Raw genomic sequence first — 18,347 nt, 5'->3', positions numbered from 1 at the left:
AATATAATTATATTGGCCATACCTAGTATCGGGAGGATATCCCTATTGTAGGCATTAGGGACATGTGGAATAGCATGACTAACAGTATTAACAGGTGATGAATAATAATTAAAATCAGTACTGCTAGTCGTGGTATGGAAACCTAGAGAAATTCCCAGGGAACCGGTCTGACCGGCTATAGATAGCTCGGTTTGACCGGCCAAGCACCCGGTCTTACCGGCCGATGACCCGGTCTGACCGGTGGGAAGTGGTGCGGTCAGACCGGCCACAAGAGGCCCGATCTAGCCAAAATAGGGCACGGTCTGACCAGCTATTGTAGGCACGGTCTGACCGGCCTAGGGTGCGGTTAGACTAGTGTCACGACCAGTCATACCGTTAGCTAGGTTTTGCATATAGCCGATTCCTGTGTAATCGCCTGTATAAACACCCGTTGATCCCCCCATAGCACTATAAGCATATTGTATAGAAGCAAAACTAGAAATAGTATATGCATCTACACAACGATCATTAACCTTTTGATTAGTAAAGTATGGGTAGGACGAATCGGAGGTTACCTTTGGTGAAACTACAACTTGAGGTAGCGGGATGTTTACTCTCACGACGCCTTGATCGGTCCTAATATATTGTGCAGTAATATTGTTGAATCCATTCCCGCTCGTTATAGTTGATGAAGAAATTTCTTGATTAAATCTGGCCATATAGCTTATAGCCAAAATCGTTGACCGAATAGATTAATATACGGTCTTAATGTTTCTTCTTATGTTACTGTTCCTAGCAAAAAATTGGAGAAATTGAAGCTTCACAGAAATAACCGATACAGTAGGAATCGGCTTTGTTGTTTTTTTTTAATGTGAACAGAAGTAGATCGGCTTGGATAGCCTGATCTTTGTTTTAGCACGTGCACAGTAATAAAAAGAAACAAAGCTCCTGCTGCTTGTCTGCCGGTAGATCGGCTCTAGTAGCCTGATCTTTTCTCTGTTTGCCGTATGAAACAAAAAGAAACGAGGCCGTCGAGCCGGCCTCTGCCTCCTGACGATGATCCTCGGTATACGCGGCGTGCTGAACGGCAAGTATTCAGATGGATTCAGTGACGACCAGATAATTAACTTCGCCGCCGAACAGATTAATCCGGCGATGAAACCAGTGCGTAGCGATAGCAATTACAGTGTAGATTGATTTCGGCTATTTAGCCGAAACTCCTGATTTAATGAACAGTAATTACTAGATTAAACGAAATTCGGCCGTGATATGGCCGATTATATCGTTCCCAGTGGAGTCGCCAAAAATCGTGTTGGTAACTTTTTGTGACAAGTCGACAAGCACGATCGCAACACCTAAACGCCTTGCGGTGATATGAAGTCGCCAACCACCTCGATCTAGCCAAAAGGCCAAATCAAGATGGGTTTTGTATAAAAATAGCTAAACCGGCTAGCGGAGCCGATTTAGATCGATATGAGGATAACTACCCGTCTCGTCGGCAAAACGGAAGGTTTTCAGGACAAACCTACAAAGAGGTGTCGCACTCTCGCAGCGGCGGCGGACGGTTTACGGCGCAAACCGACAAAGATGGACTAAACTAGGGTAAAATAGAAAACACGGTAAAAGAACGATTCAAGTAGATTGTATTCGGGGGTTTTACAATGAACCGGCCTTATCCATTAAATATGGGTTGGTCTTGCCCTCTACAGGCCCTTCTCCACGTCTAACTCGGGATAGAAACCAAAGGAAACACGAAACCTGCCTTCCTGAGCAAGGAAACCTAAGACCCGACGAAAACAGACTCGGACTCGGACCCTGACGGTCTGACCGCCCACATACCTGCGGTCAGACCGGCCCTACAAGCCGGTCAAACCGCCCACACACCTGTGGTCTGACCGGCCCTGTGAAGGAAACCCGTCACTTTCCAAACTTTAGCAATTTTCCCTTATTTCGTCCATAGGTGCCAAATTTAGGTGTAAACAAAGTAATATATACATATATATATATATATATATATACTTTTATGAAAGTATTTTTAAGACAAATCTATTTATATAATTTTAATATTTTTAAACTTAATAACTTGAGAGTTATTTATGATCTATATTTCTAATGTTTAACTTAAACATTATCCTAAACGATTTTCTTTTACGAGTACGGAGGCCCATAATGGGTGGTTGTCAAATACTAGGCATATCCAAGTCGTGCTACTCGACAGTCTGCTTTGGACTCTGGTTGGCATGCTCAATATTTCTTCTAGTTCAAAACGCTAGGAAGGAATATATTAATGTTTCCTTTTAACACCATTAACACTAAACTGCCATATTTTTGACAGTACGTAGCACAGATGGCAAGAGCAGCCAGTACAATGCTACTTGACAAACCGTGAATCAGTTCAAAATGCTATGGTATATTGTTATTAACATTATGGTTAGAGTGCTTAGTGCGGCTCATCAATCGTGGGTCATTCAAGTTTTATGGAGTCTACTCTACCACAGGTCTAACCAGAATCATAATTTTATATCTTGAACCTACGTAACCAGTCGTTCAGAAAAAAACCTACGCAACCCAAAAAAATAATCTGATGAGTGAGGACTACACCTATCTTTTAAGTCGTGCCGATATGACACTAAACCCAACAATCTCCTTCGTCACATCAGACCCATCAATCTTCCCTGTCACATTAACCCATGTAACCCCGAAGAGTTGTTTACCGTGTCTCTCCACCATGTGACCCATGGAAATCGTTTTGGGTTCCAAATTTGACTCTGATACTACTTGTTATAAAACCAGTCCGAAATTACCATCAGTAACCAAATGCGGAAAAGCGTTATAGGAGATCCAAAATTGTTGGAGCCACTGAGATATGATAATGGAGTTCAGCCGAAGCCTACATTTCCGGAGAACTGATTACAGTCGCTCGTTCCCAATCTAGTATAATTACAATATATCAGAGTTACAACGGTCCTCAGCTAGATGTCGTATGTAGCTACTATCTCTCGCCTATGCTAAGTCATTATGCGATTACAACATGTCCGCCCCCTTTATTAGGAGAGAGTTTAGAATAGAGTCTGACCCTCACTACTACAGATAATAGCTTCAGTGTCGGGTCGTAACCCCTCATCAGTGCAAAAAATCAAACCAGCACTAAACTTTTGACACTGATGAGGAAGGGGGAGGGAGGGTCATCAGTGCCGGGTTAAGGACCGGCGTTCAGTGATGGACGCAGCTTTAAATATAGATGGGGCAGAGAACGAAGATGTTTACTCGATTAGAGCAATCAAACACAACACATATCATATTTATAGTTCAATCGCATAACTGTCTCGATCATTGTTTGCGACGTGCATGCGTTGTGAAGAAAGAGACTAATCTGTTGGACGTTCATACCTTCTTATACCTAAATTTAATGGCCTATGACTATTATAAGAGAGTAGGGAGGGTCTTAGGGGTGTAGGGCGACACGGGTCGTAGCTGGGACGGTTGACTCACCCTGCCTAATGGATAGATCCGCCCCTGCCGGCATTGATGAGGACTGATCAGTGCCAGTTCATGGCTACAACCGGCATTGATGATACGGATCCAAATTTAAAATTTGGCCTACATAAAAATTTATACTCCTACCATCCTTAGGTGTGTATATAGGAAAATGCAACCACTATTTTATATTTTTTTCAAATCAAATGTAATTTTGTCACGATGGAGATTCGAACCCACAATCTCTCCTCACATGCACCTATTTTTACCAACTTACATACACATCAATCCTATCAGCAAATGGATATTTTTCCTTTGAGCCATCCTAACCGAGATTTGAATCATGTATTTGACTATTTGAAAATTTCAAATAAAAAAATTTTCAACTACAAAACCGTAGATCTCGTCGAGAGCTACAATTTCTATGTAAACTTTGTCGCAATCCAAGTTCATATGAAAAAGTTAAGTTCATGTATCTAAAATAAGTATTAGTATGATTAAGGTCACCCGTGTCGGGTATTCTAAAAACCCGACACTGATGAAAGTTCGACACTGATGTATTAAGAATACCCGGCACTGATGTCTTTTCCCACCAAAAGTGTAGTCATCTCGCTTCAACTGGTAAGACCCAACACTAATATGTTGCAAAACAATCCGTATCAGTTGGTTATAAGACCGCACTGATGTCTCCTCATCAATGCCCAGTGAAAGATATGCATAGTGCAAGCTTACTTTTGGACAAACTATCATCAGTGTCGGGTTTTCTTGAACCGGCACTGATGATGGGAGCACTGATGTGCTGTTCTGTGGTAGTACCTTACTCTATATCTAACACTTAGTACAATTCCAAATTTTAAACTGTAACCGATAACGTATATATTTAACATATTGTTAAAACGTTCTTCCTTAGTGTCTCACAAAAACCATTCGAAATTAATGCAGCCCTCTCATGCATGCAAACGTTGAAGGACCACAAAACCTATTCGAAGCTATCGATATTTGATTTGATGGACGAATATATTTTACTTTATTTTCCGACCAAAGAATCCATGCTCGATCGATTCTTGGACGTGTCCATGCCTCCTTCCTTGTCGGAGCGAAATTATTAGAAAAAAAAACACACATGAATATTTCACTTTTTCTCCGACCAAACAATCCATGAATGTTGATCCATATGTCCTTAATTAACGTGTCATATACCTCCGGTCTCATCGGAGCGAAATTATTAGGTAGGGCTAGCGATCTCTCACTTATACTCCCTCTATACTCATAAAAAAGTCGTTTATGACAGCGACACGGTCTCTAAAACACAATTTTAACTTCTTATTTCTATAAAAATATTTATTGAAAAGTAATATATGTATATTTTTATAAAAGTATTTTTCAAGACAAATCTATACATATATTTTTTACATTTTCAAACTCAACAACTTAAAAGTTATTTATGATTTATATTCCCAAGGTTTGACTTAAGTATTGTCCTAAACTTCATGAGTATAAACTTCATGAGTATGAAGTAGTAGCTCCTAGTCTGGCTACTCCGATCGTGGCATTTTATGGTTTGACAGTACAAAGAAGTGGCCATATACCTGGAGAAAAAAAGAAAGAAAGAAAGAGAAGAAAAGAGACCATATAGATGGAGAATCTGTGCTTCCTAGGTTGAGACTGATATCACCTCTGTCGCCTTTAATTTGTACGCGTGATAGATAGTTCGCGTGCATCTTGAGTGGCCACTAACAAAAAAAAAAGGTGGCGCACTATAATGTGTCCAATAAAATACATACATACTCCAACGAACTAGCTAGCCTTCATACTAACTTCTTCACTCACCTATTTGCATTGTATAATATACTATAGAGCGATTCTCCAGTTCTCTCTACTAGTAATATAATACTACTAGTTGAATTAAGGTTAAATCAATAATTTACTAATACAGTGATTATGGCTAACTTTGTTATTTATGTTTTTCCCCAGCTAAATCGATATGTGCTCATCCATTGTGCTGATATTGCTCATATATTCCATCGAAAAAGCTAAAAAAAAGGAAAAAAAAAGTTTACTCATAGCTAAATGATGATTATACCTCTCTACATATTTTTTTACAATAATGCCCCTCCATATTTCTACTACAGCTAACTAGGATGATAGTATAAATATATCTAAACCCTTCGATCAAATGAGATCAACGGTTCAGATTGATTTCTATTACGAGTAAAGAGCACTGTAGTGGGGCTCTATACAATATCTCCGTTACAAAATATAACTTCTTTAGATTCATACACATTATATTTTGAAGCAGAGGGAGTACTGTAACCACTAACCACATGTATTTTTAAGAAAAAATGCCTATATTTTTAGAACAATCATAAATATTAAAAAAATGTTGATGGCCAGAGTTATATAAGTAAACTAATGTATTTCTCCTATTTGAAATACAGCTTACGAATTAACCTTCTGGACATTTAGGTCTTAAGAAGATGCCAGAAATACAATATTTTCTAATGTATCTTAATATTTAAGATTTAAGGTAGGATAATACGGAGTAGGGTACCTAAGTTACTCCTGACTCGAAATACCTACTCAAATTATGCTACATTTTTTAAAAAAATATAAAATAAAAGTAAAATTATGTAAATTGTACTAATTGAGCAGTAGGCTTAGGAAGATTGTGGTTCCACCACTGCCTCCTAGTACCTCTTAAAATAATAACAATAAAATCACTCTTCTACTAACAAACATAAAGATGCTTCCCTTTTTTTTTTTGTTGCATTTGTGGTTACTAAATTTCTGCCTAGCTCCATTAAAATAAGGATGCTTACCGAACTTGGCCACCTGTGTGGGAGACGAAGAATCCACGGTGAGAATGACAGATACCTTATGATGAGGAAGAACCCAATGAATCAGCAACGACTGAGCATCCAATTCCAACAGCCACTATTTCTCTTACCTTTTCTCTGATCCCTTTTCTATTCAGATGAGGTACTTTTCTTGCCATAGCCTTCAATTCATTCGGACATATATATCCAAACCAATTAGATTATACACTTGTATCTCAACGTATGGGCATGTTTTCATTAATTAGATCGATCTTTTTACTTTTCCAATAGCCGCTATTTCTCTTACCTTTTCTCTTAATTATATTACTGTTAATTAATTAGATCGATCTTTTTCCTGACATGCGAATGGGGTTAGGTTGTCTAATAAGCACTCTGATGCTGTACGTCATAAGCACTTTAACTCTCCAAGTGGTTACTATCATGCATGTACAACTGAAAGATGAATGATATGCAAGTTAAGTTTTTTTATAACTGCACGCGCGTGGAGAGACATAGCAAAGGAGCCATTGCAGCCTCCATTTAGAGAAAGTTCCTGAATGTCATTTTTCACTTTTGTTCCAGGATGAAACGATGAGAATCGGAATGTCGTTGTATCTATCTATAGGTTTGTACTAATATATATAAAAAGAAGTAGTTATATTATTTGCTACATCCACCTAGCTAGTAGAAAATACACATAAATTCACTTTTCATTCCACAGTCATTCGATCTTCACATCAAATGACTCAAATTACCCAAATGCGTTTGTGCCCATAAAAACCAATCACTACGCCAAATCAGCCCATCTGTGATGGCCTACCTGTGACGGACCAAAATGCACTATTACAAAACATCAAATAGGTGTCACCATTATAGGTGCCGGAACAGCTAAAACCGGTACTTATAATGCTTTTCCCACCAAAAAAGCGCATCCACAGGACACCATTGGCTAGAACCGGCACCTTTGTGAAGAGATAGGTATCGATTCTAAATAAAAATCGACACCTTCTAGATTAGTATCGGTTTTTTTTGTAAGAATCGACACCCATATTTATATTATAGGTAACCGACACCTATTTAGAGAACCCGGCGGAGCCAACTGAGCCAAGCTGACTGACACCTTTTAAATACCCGGCTTCTCTCTCTCCTTTGGCATTCAGCCTTATCCTCAGCCTCTCTTCCCTTATCCTCTCAGACCCTTCTCTCCGCCTCCTCCCCTCTCTCAGCTCTCTCTCTCTCTCTTGCTCCCTCTCTCTCCACCACACAGCGGTGGCTCGGCGGCAGAAGGGGATGCGGTGGCGGCAGCTCGGTGGCGGGAGGGGAGGCGGTGGCGGCGGCACGGCGGCCCGGGAGGTGGCGGTGGAAAGGGATGCAGCGGCGACGGCTCGGCGGCGGAAGGGGATGTGGCGGCGGTGACTCGGTGGCCTGGGAGGTGGCGGCGGCGCCCTCCCCTCCACCAGATCTGGCGGGAGGGGAGGTGGCGGCGGAAGGGGATGCGGCAGCGGCGGGAGGGGAGGAGGCGGCGGTGGTCCGATAGCCCGGAAGATGTTTTGACTTGTGATTATTTGTTGATGTGATGATTTGATGATGTGATGATTTGTGATTTGTCATTTGTCATTTGTCATTTGTCATTTGTGGGATCGGCTTGACGGCTCGATGCATCGAGCTAATTTTTTTTTTGGCTCATGTGCGCTTCAAAGGTGCCGGTTTTGAAACCGGCACCTTTAATCTTCCATTATCTGTGCCGCCTCCATGGTGCCGGATGGGAAAACCGGCACCTAAGGGGGTTTCCTAACTGGCACCGACTTGGGATTCTGTTGTAGTAGTGATGTCTCATCATGATTGATGTCATCTCTGATAGGTTAAAATAAATCTCGTCGTAGATGGGGCTCAGGAAAATAACATGTCACAGGTAAGTACTCACCTATGATGGATCTATACAAGGACCCAACACATAACGTCTTTGATGTGTCCACATATAGACCCGTCACTGATGACCTCTTACCTGTGACGGGTTTTATGTTTGCACCCGTCACAGTTGAGATATCTCACCTCAAACATGTTCAATTTTTATACCGTCGGTGGTGACTTAAAAAAAAAAGAAAACCCCCACCCCCCCACCCAGGGGGCCTACCACCCACCAATCTGCCCCTTCTCATCCTCTCCTCCACCCCTACTCCCTCCCCATCTCCTCCACTCTCTCTTCCTCCTCTCTTCTCGCTTCCTCCACCAGCCCGCCAACCACCGGTTGTCGCGGCCTCCTTCCCACGACCGCGTCACTGTCTCGTTTGCTCGCCACTAGCCTCCAGGAGCTTGAGGCCGCCGCCTCCTTCGCCCACCACCGCCCAAGGTCGCCGACCACCATCTCTCCGCCGCCCCGTGCTCCTTGGCACCAAATCAAGTCTCAAGGTGGTTGGAGACCACCAGATCTGGATGGCCCCATGCTCCAGCCACCTCCTCCTTCGTCCTCTGCTCCAAGGTCATCAGCAGCCGCCTCCTGCAGATCCGCTCAAGCGACGATGATGCCGAAGCACCACCGGCGTTGACATCCTCCTCCAGCGTTGAGCTTGGCAACGGCAGCTTTAGGATTTCATCGTCAATGGCAAGTCTTTGTTTCATTCTCATTAATTTTCTGGCGCATTTTATATTGATTTCGTGATGCCCAGACGTGTGTTTGGATGTGAATGTGTGTTTGGAGGTCGAGCGCGGAGGCGAAGGCGAAGGCGGTGGAAGATTGGTGGCGGAGCTCGGGATCGAAGGCGATGTCGACGCTGAAATAAGCTCGGGGTGGAGGCCGCCTCTTGAGGTCCTAATGCCATTAGCCCCTCCGCCTCCAGATCCAGCCTACCCAAGGTCGGGGGTCATTAGATCTGACTGCCCTTGACCTTGCAGCGGTCAGTTCCGGTGGGAGCAGATGATGGCGCTTGGGAGGTGGAGGTGGGTGCGACGGTGGTGCTCAGGAGGTCTTTCTCTCCTCCTTTGCTAGATTCATATTTTGTGATGATTCAGTTTGATCGATTATGTTGTCCTCTATTGATTTTGTGCTGCCCAGATTGTTTGATTTCATGATGTGCTTAGAACTATTGCCAGTGCAAGTTAATTTACATGTAAACCTATTTTGCGGCATTTCTTTCATCCTTTGTGTGTGAATTTGTGAGATGAATGCAACTACAACTAGCAAAACAACATATTATATTTTGTTTTTTTTTCACCGGTAACCAGCACCTTTGACGGGCGCATCATGCTTGCGATGTGACCAGTCAAAGGGGGTGAACATTACCTGTGACAGGTTGTAATTTGCAATCCGTTAGAGGTGATCCATAACAGTGACGGGCATTTACCCATCAAAATGAGTTTAATCATCAGTGACCACTAATCTCTGACTAGGGCTAAACCCATCAAAGGTGACCTGATTCGGCGTAGTGAATTCTTTTTGAAAAGAAATGTCTAGTCCGTGATGTGTGAGATATGCCTACACGAAAAAGAAGATGTGGGGCACCTGTTTCCCCGCTGCCCATTCTCTATGTCTATGCCTTTTTTTTTTAGGTACAACTTCATTTTTTTTCTTTTTTAGCACCTTTCTACCTTTTCTTTTTTTTCTTTTGCTTTTTTATTTGTTTTGTAATAGGAATGAACTTCGACTAGGGACTAAAAAGTAAATATAAATATTATAGGGACTCAAATGTAAAAGTCAAAAACTATAGAGAATCAAATGCAAAGTACCGTTTATGCAAACCAAAATTTGATCACTATAGAAAGTGAAGGACTGAAGGCCCTAATCATAACCAACTTCGAATGAACACTTACTTAGTCCAACTAAGTGGAGCAGGGTCAACCTTGACGTGGTGGAGGATATCTTCTCCAATCTAATCTAGATGCACAAACAAGCACCATAAAGGCACAAGAACCCTAGCAATGTACTCCAGAACTAAATGATGCAAACTTCCGCAAACTATAAAAGGAAACCCCATGACGATAGGGTTCAATTTTTCAAGGTCCCAAAAAAAATGATGAGATGCAAAATTGGACCAAAACTCACTGCGACAAACACACACCCTAGACCAAAGTGACGATAGATACAAGACTCAAATAAACAATTAAGTCTAAAACTAAACCGACACTTGACACAACAATGCAACCTATAATTCAACAAAGCAAAATCTAAACAAAAAATCCAACGTCTCAAATTGGCTAGGTAATATAATGGATGCAATATTTTTATGTGACAATATTTTGGCTATAGGTATAAAAAATATTAGCCTAAAAGATACAGGGTGTACCTAACAGACAATCTGGCACTTTGATATCAACTAATGAGAAACTGGACCCCGATCTTCTGATAGGTATTGATAATTCTTGACCTGGCAGAAACTTGACAGACATGATCTGACTTCCGATCAATATGATCCGAACCCTACAATCATAGCACCATGTCCCCTTTGGTTATCAACAGTGCACTGCCCAGTTGACCTCGCCGAAAAGGCTAATCCCTACATGCGAATCAAAAAACACAAGCAAGAACAAGGTATATTACAACTCAATTTGTAGATGAATGATTAAGATCTCAAAGATGGGATTCCACAAACCGTACTAGCGATGAAACTGTAATGGTAGAAATAATCTAAGAAAAAACCCAATCTAAACTATGTGGCTACTGAATAAATATAATTAGGGATGTCCTAGTGTTAGCCCTAGGACGTCCACCCCTTGGGCTTAGCCTATGACACAATTATAAGGCCTAAGGTCCAAATCATATTCGGACTAGATGATGTACGCTGATTGTTTTACAATAAGTACTTATGGGCCTCGAGATTCATTCTAGATCATAGCGCCATGTCTCCTTTGGTTATCAACAGTGCGCTGCCTAGTTGACCTCGTGGAGAAGGCTAATCCCTACATGCGAATCGAAAAACACAAGCAAGAACAAGGTATATTGTAGCTCAATTCATAGATGAATGATTAAGATCTCAAAGATGGGATTCCACAAACCGTACTAGCGATGAAACTGCAATGGTAGAAATAATCTAAGCAAAACCCCCCAGTCTATACTATGTGGCTACTGAATAAATATAATTAGGGACGTCCTAGTGTTAGACCTAGGGCGTCCACCCCTGGGCTTAGCCCACGACGCAATTATAAGGCCCAAGGTCCAAATCAAACTCGAACTAAATGAGGTACATGGATTGTTTTACAACAAGTACTCATGGGCCTTGAGATTCATTCTAGATCAGCGGCTAGGTCCGTTTGAAGTTTATGTTGTAAGGAGACCTAGATACAAATCCAAAACGTACAAAACTTCATCTCTTGCCTTCTATAGACCAAAAGTGATGTGGTAATGTTAGAGTAAACTTTGGAAGGTCTTAGTTTGATCCCCAATCAACTTCTTTACTTCTTGCACTCGGTTTCTTTCCCTTTATCCAAGCAAGTACATCTGCAAATGAGACTACACAAAATTCATAATGCAATAATACTTGTTCAAATATATAACACATAACTCTCACATAGAAAGAATCCATATTTGGTTGATGAATATATAAGGTAATCAGGGTCATATCCGAGCTAGTGATACCATCATCAACACCGAATTCAAATGTGCATCACAGATCGGGGACTAGTGTGGTTCTCCACGTGTGCCACAACATGTCAACAATAATGAAACAAGTGAATGACTCCGACCCTGAGGTTTGTGCTCAAAATCATGTTTTGTTTATATAAACCGATATTATTCCTCAATACATACTTAGGTCTTATTCAACATAATACTATGTGAAAAATTAGCCCCATCAACCCATCTTCTATAAGATGGGAAATTGTTGCTTTCATGCTCGCGGAAATCATGAAGTAGAAAGGAGTATTTCGTGATAAGTAGATGATCAAAGTGCTAGTTGTGGTCAATATATTAAACAATCTTGGTTATGTAACATACAAGTATTATTCGGTGTGGTTGACAATGTTATTTAATCATATATATGCAATGTTAATTTATTTTTAGTTCTTTGATTATCAAATCATCACAAAATGGGGAGTGCTATGGGTGCCAAGTTGGTTTGTTAGAGACTAAAACACCTTGGCACCCCGAACTCCTCACATTTTGTCATTTTTGGTAATTTAGGATAGGTTACTAAATTATCATAATATTTTCAACATTTACATCCAATCATCATTTTGTATTACGTATTATTCAATTCCTTTTCTAGTTATTAACATGACATGTCATTGTTTGAAACCATGGGCGTCAAGTATATAACATTGTGTAAATTTTTGGCTTTAAGAGTTAAAATAAATATATGAGGAAGACATTTGCATTGTGAATATGTAACTTGGGAGTTTGAATTGTATGTTTTTGTACATATTTTTGGTTGTTGGTCGGGAGTTATTGCCTATTGGGGAGAACGGCTGGGAATATATGTGATTGTGATATGATTTGTTTTTTTAGAGCATTGCTAGCAATCCTGAGGCTAGCCAATATTTAAAATTTATTTTTTTCCAATTAACTCATCAATGACTTATTTTTTATACTACGTTGTCAAGCCATCACATATGAGATTTACCTGTGACAGATCCGTCACAAATTACCTGTAACAGTTAGCAAACACTACCTAGTCAAGGTGGTCAACCTTACATATGGTGGGCCTCTTCTATATGCGGCCTATCGGAGATGTTTATCGTCACTGATGGGTCTTCACCTGCCATATATGAGGGGAGTCATCACTGACGATTAATATCTTGTGAGGACCGAACCTATTAGAGGTGATAGATTAGGTCCGACAGAGATGACTTGATCCGGGGTACTGAATGTGTCTTAGGTTTCCGTCGCTTAGAACGCGTATGTTAGGGGTGCATTCACAGGATGTGAGTGTGGTTGTGCGTGTAGTGTTGTATATGCGTGTGTCCATAGTGTACTAAAACAATCACCATCATCAAAACAATAGTTCAGCTAATTAATCACCACACAGTAATAAAACGCCGGAAATAATTAATTAACCACATAAACGACGACATGATATGGTGCATGATAGTTTGGACGGCGAGCATGGCCGACCGATGGCTTATTAGCTAGCTAGGTCGCCGTCGCCGTCCATGGATGGATGGATGGGCGACGCCGAGCGAGGGGAGGGAGGCTAGTAGCGGCGGCGGCGGTTGGCGGGCTCCTTCTGGGCGTTGAAGTAGAGGGCGGCGACGGGGAGGCCGAGGTCGTGGCGGTCGGCGAAGGCGCGCGTGCTGAACCTGGCGCGCGCGGCGTCCTCGTCGGGCGGCGGCGCCGCCACGCGCGCCTTCTGCTGGAACAGCACCATCACGTAGCGGTGGATCCCCACCGGCGGCCGTGGCCCCATGTACGGCACCACCACATCCCCTGCATCGATCCACAAATTAAACGAACACATCAAAATCAGTAATTAAACAGCTTCTGGCTGCTGCTTGCCTACGGAGTAATATAATTCATGTGTTAATTATCAAATCAAATTATGATGCAGCTTTAATCAACGATAAGACGACGGTCGCTGTTACAAGATCAACCGTGCGCGTGCGAACCAACTCCACTATAACTCTTGACGGGTGATCTTGGGTTGAATTAGCTAGCTAGCAATCTTACTCTTGTCTACGAAGATACCAAATGTACAGTGTGAATTAATCATCATGGATAAGCGACTACGTGTCCTTGGCCAAAAGCTTCCAAGAGTCGCCAGATGAAAAAGATCACGCCAGCAGGTCACACCACCCACCCTACCAGGACGAACTCAAAAAAAGCTAGGCGACGTCTTTTTAGTCGTTGGATCAGGGTCGATGAGAGCCAAAACAACCGTGTAGCTAGACTAGATTAGCCTCCTCCCTGTTTAATTAATCCAACGAATTAAACTAATTAAATCCAGCTAGCGATGTGAGACGACCGGCCGGATGACGATGACGACGGTGGCGGCCGACGTCGTCGTCCGGCGTGCGACACGTGGCGGCGCGGAGTGCGGAGGTGGGCTTACACGTGTACCTTCGGCGGGGCCCGCAGCCCCGCCACGTGTTGCTCGTGGCGGCCGACAGGTGGCCGCTCGCCGGCTGGCACCTACTGTGCGCAGCCTGCAGCTATAGCTGGCTGAAATGGACACAGGCTCTGCATAGCTACACCGAATCTAGCCGGTCGGTTGCTACTTGCTTACTGCTACTACTAGCGCTAGCTAGCGACCTTCCCTTGCACAGGGCAAAATCAGTGCATGCAACTCGTTAATTGCATTGTGGGGAATTAAGGCCTTGTTTAGGCTGAGTTTATTTCCTAAAAAATGTTGGAAGTTTGGAGAAAGTTGAAAGTTCGGAAAAAAAGTTGAAAGTTTATGTGTGTAGGAAAGTTTTGGATGTAATGTGATGTGATGGAAAATTGGAAGTTTGGGGTAGTTGGGGGTGAACTAAACACGGCCAGTTCCAAACTTTTTCTTCAAACTTCCAACTTTTCCATCACATCAAAACTTTCCTATACACATAAACTTACAACTTTTCCATCACATCGTTCCAATTTCAAGCAAACTTTCAGTTTTAGCGTGAACTAAACACACCCTAATACATGATATATTTGACTATATACAGTAAAAGTGAAGATGCATGGAAGAAAGAGTGTCAATTAGGAAGTAATACTGTACTATATATATCACTTAAGCTTGTTTAGGAAATTATAAGGTGCTAGCATGCTTGCATGATTATTTACCTTGAGAAGGATCTGTTCCACCTGGTATGTTAACCACCAGCCTGGTCCAAAACAATAGAACAGTTAAAAAAAAAAAAGAAAACCGCAACGGTAACTTCAAAAGGAAAAAGACACAATGCGAAATAATCACCATTTAAATTCATGGCGAGTTCATGCATAACAGTAACAGTAAATTAGCCGTGTGCATGTTGCCACACGCCGGAGATATATATATAGGTATATACCATATTTATTATTAAAAGACTAAAAGAAAAACAGTAACAGTAATAATAATTAATTACCAGTGAAGCCACTCTCTCATAGTCGGCTCGCTGGGGCTAGGAGCATCTGGATCAGTCATGACCTAACCACGCACGAACACACACAGGTCGCAACAAAACACGACATGTGTCTATCAAATAGTCAGATCAAGGCAGTAATTAAGCATGCTTATGTCAAAAGGGACTAGTAATTAACACAAGTATAATTCTGCTGCACATGTGCGTGTGTGTGTGTGTGCTGACCAGAGCGAAGAGCTCGTTGACCCTGCCGGCGATCTGCACGGCGGGCGGCGCGGCGGCGACGGACGGCTTGATCTCGCAGCCGTTGGTGAGGTCCTTGGTCCCGCACCGCACCGACATGGCCGTCGTCGGCACGAACAGGTCCACCACGTCGCCGATCACCCTCCCCACCACCAGCGGGTCCACATGCGATGCCATGGCCGGCTAGCTAGCTAGCTTAAGCTCTCGTGGTGACTCTCTGAATTTCTCTGAATTTGTCAGATATATACTAGCTATAGCTAGCTTGGATGAAGAAGAGAGGGAGCTAATTAGCAGTATTTATAGGTGGAGGGGGGATGAAAGAGATGGAGAGATCGATGGTGGAAGGATGACATGGACATTCTTGTTGGTGGTGATGGTGATGATGATAAGCATGCATGGTTTTAATTTGGAGATTGTGTGGGGATTAATATCTACTTAACTTGTCTGCTGTGTCTAGCTAGCTCCTGGTTTAATCTTCCTTCATTCTAAAGTTGGTGTGCCATAGCTTGATGTTCCGCATGTTGCCGAGGGGCTTTGGTTGTTCGACACGCCTGAGGAATTAGTACACTTGCATTCGATTCAAGATGTCTACGCTTTGGTCCCGGCCGGCCTCTGTTTCTTTTTTTCTTTTCTTTTCTTTTCCCACTTTTACATGCTAAAACTTCCTAAATAGTTTGGAATTCTATATTATGTAATCTCTTAATTTGTGAACTGCTCACTTTATTGACTAAAGCTACCGTTGTGTGTACTATGCCGTTTTCTTCTAATATAATTCAAGACATAATTAAAGTTTTTGCGTGTACAGATAAAAGAATATAGAGTTATATCATTTATTTCTTTTTTTTTCTGGAGCTGGAGAGTAAAGATTGGAGTGTGGAAATTCTATGTCGGTTAAAGCGTAGAGTTTTTTATAAAAACATTTTAGTCCCTGTAGCTTGATTATTTTAGTTTGTTCATCAATAATTATTACAACAAAATATTGTCTCGGCATTATAGGTGTGAGGCACAAGGAGTGCCTTTTTTCTGCGGGGACCATCAATCTTGGCAAAGAATTCATTTACTCCATTTGTTTTGCTGTGATGAGATATATATTGAAACTGGAGCTAGTAAACCTTAAAAAAAACTAGAGATAAATTGATAAAACAATAACAAAACGATAGACTTAATATATGCCATATCACAAAACTACAAATTTAATATTGAAATCATCACAGTATGGTATTGTAAAACTGCATATTTAGCATAAAGTTTATCACAAAGCTACATCTATTTTAAAAGATCCATCAAGATAACAATACAAGAATAGAACCTCTGCAATCTACAGTTTATCATGTTGCTATATGTAGTCCTTGGGCCCACTGAAACTTGCCATGTCATAGGAAAAAGGAGAGAAAGGTAATGGAAAAGAAAAAGAAAGAGAACAAGTGATAGATTTTGCATATTAAATATTTGTTAGAATTTTAACATTCAAATGCGAGTATGAATGGCATGCTAATTATATATTTGGTATCGGGTGATGAATGGCATGCTAATTATATATGTGTCATTCTTTTTATCGAGTGATGAATTTCCTAGTATGTCCTCGAATTCTCATACAAATAATTTTATTTCACATAGTAGAAACACAAACAAGTGAACTTAGATATGAATATGGAGTACTTAGATGTAAATATTTTCCATTTTTTTTTATAAAAGCTATACTGTTGGGCTAATGCCTGACAGTAATTCATGTCAAAAAAAAATATGGAGTACTTAGTTTCTCTCTAGCCACGATCCTCTTTCCTTCTAAAGTAGCTAGATGATGCACATGTTGCGAGCGACTAGGCTTTAGTTGCTTGACATTTGTGAGGGATTGCTCGATTTTGACTTATTATGACGTTTTGTTCTTTGGGTCCCTATTTCTCCCCCTGCTGAAATTGTCTACAAATTTACATGTTCAATGGTGTAATCTCTCAATCCATATAACTCTCCTCCTACTGATCTACAGTTTGCATTGTGTACTATGTTGCTTCCACCTAATATAATTCGACACCTAAAACTTTTGCATGTTTGCAAAAAAAATATATAGTTTATTTTAGCTATAGGTTAGAGATGTGGGTGTGGAAGTTATATGCCAGTTAAAGCAAGGAGAATTTTTTTAATCGCTTTTAAACATTATAACTTCCCTAGTCAATTTGTCTACAGAGGATTTTACATCAATAAATTATATTGTCCCTGCATACTGTGGACGCTAGGTATGGGGAATGCTGTTGTTGTGGGGACCTTTCAACATCAGCAATAAGTTGTTTAGGCTAGAATGAGTTAGTTAAGAGATCATCATATATAAGTTGTTCTTTTTCCTGCGCTTACTAGCCAAGAAACTTCAGGAACTGCATCTAGATACCAGATAAAACTACTTTTAAGAAAACTAAAGCTAGGAAGTAGCAAAATAAGCTGAAACAGTGGTACGTAATTGCTTTTCCTAAGCGGAGAAGATGAACCGGAAGTTAAATTAGCTTCGCTTTGTGGCAAAGCTATCTTCAAACGTGAAGTTGAAGTTTTGTTGCTTTTGTTTAACATATATGTACCGGTAAAGAAGATGGAAAGTTTTTTTTTCCTTTTGTTTAAAGGGTATTTTGTGATCTTGACCAAGAAACTTGATATAAGGATATAAAATAGTGTAGGAGGCCAGCAGAGAAGATGAAACAACGTGAGTTGGTTTTGTCTAGCATATATGAGGAGCTAATCTATAGAAGATATATGAGAAGATATATGTGAGGCAGTGAGGGTGCTATTGTGTTCTTATGTATAATGAAACACGTGTGCACACATACACGCACATAAACAGACCCTTCAGAAAAAAAAAGATATATATAAATAGAGAGG

The 18,347-nt window shown here is 41.1% G+C and overlaps 1 protein-coding gene across 1 annotated transcript; it reads right to left on the bottom strand.

The window, feature by feature from the left end:
• Positions 1-13,204: 13,204 nt before the first annotated feature.
• On the bottom strand, positions 13,205-15,759 carry LOC127775762 (protein MOTHER of FT and TFL1 homolog 1). Its single transcript, XM_052302051.1, has 4 exons — positions 15,465-15,759; positions 15,243-15,304; positions 14,962-15,002; positions 13,205-13,626 (listed from the first exon to the last, which is right to left on the bottom strand). The coding sequence occupies exons 1-4, from the start codon at positions 15,657-15,659 to the stop codon at positions 13,394-13,396; spliced, it is 531 nt and encodes a 176-aa protein (XP_052158011.1). The 5' UTR covers positions 15,660-15,759; the 3' UTR covers positions 13,205-13,393.
• Positions 15,760-18,347: the final 2,588 nt, after the last annotated feature.

Source organism: Oryza glaberrima, chromosome 6 (assembly GCF_000147395.1).
Source record: "Oryza glaberrima chromosome 6, OglaRS2, whole genome shotgun sequence".
Taxonomy (NCBI): Eukaryota; Viridiplantae; Streptophyta; class Magnoliopsida; order Poales; family Poaceae; genus Oryza; species Oryza glaberrima.
This window is presented reverse-complemented; position numbering and strand designations above follow the sequence as displayed.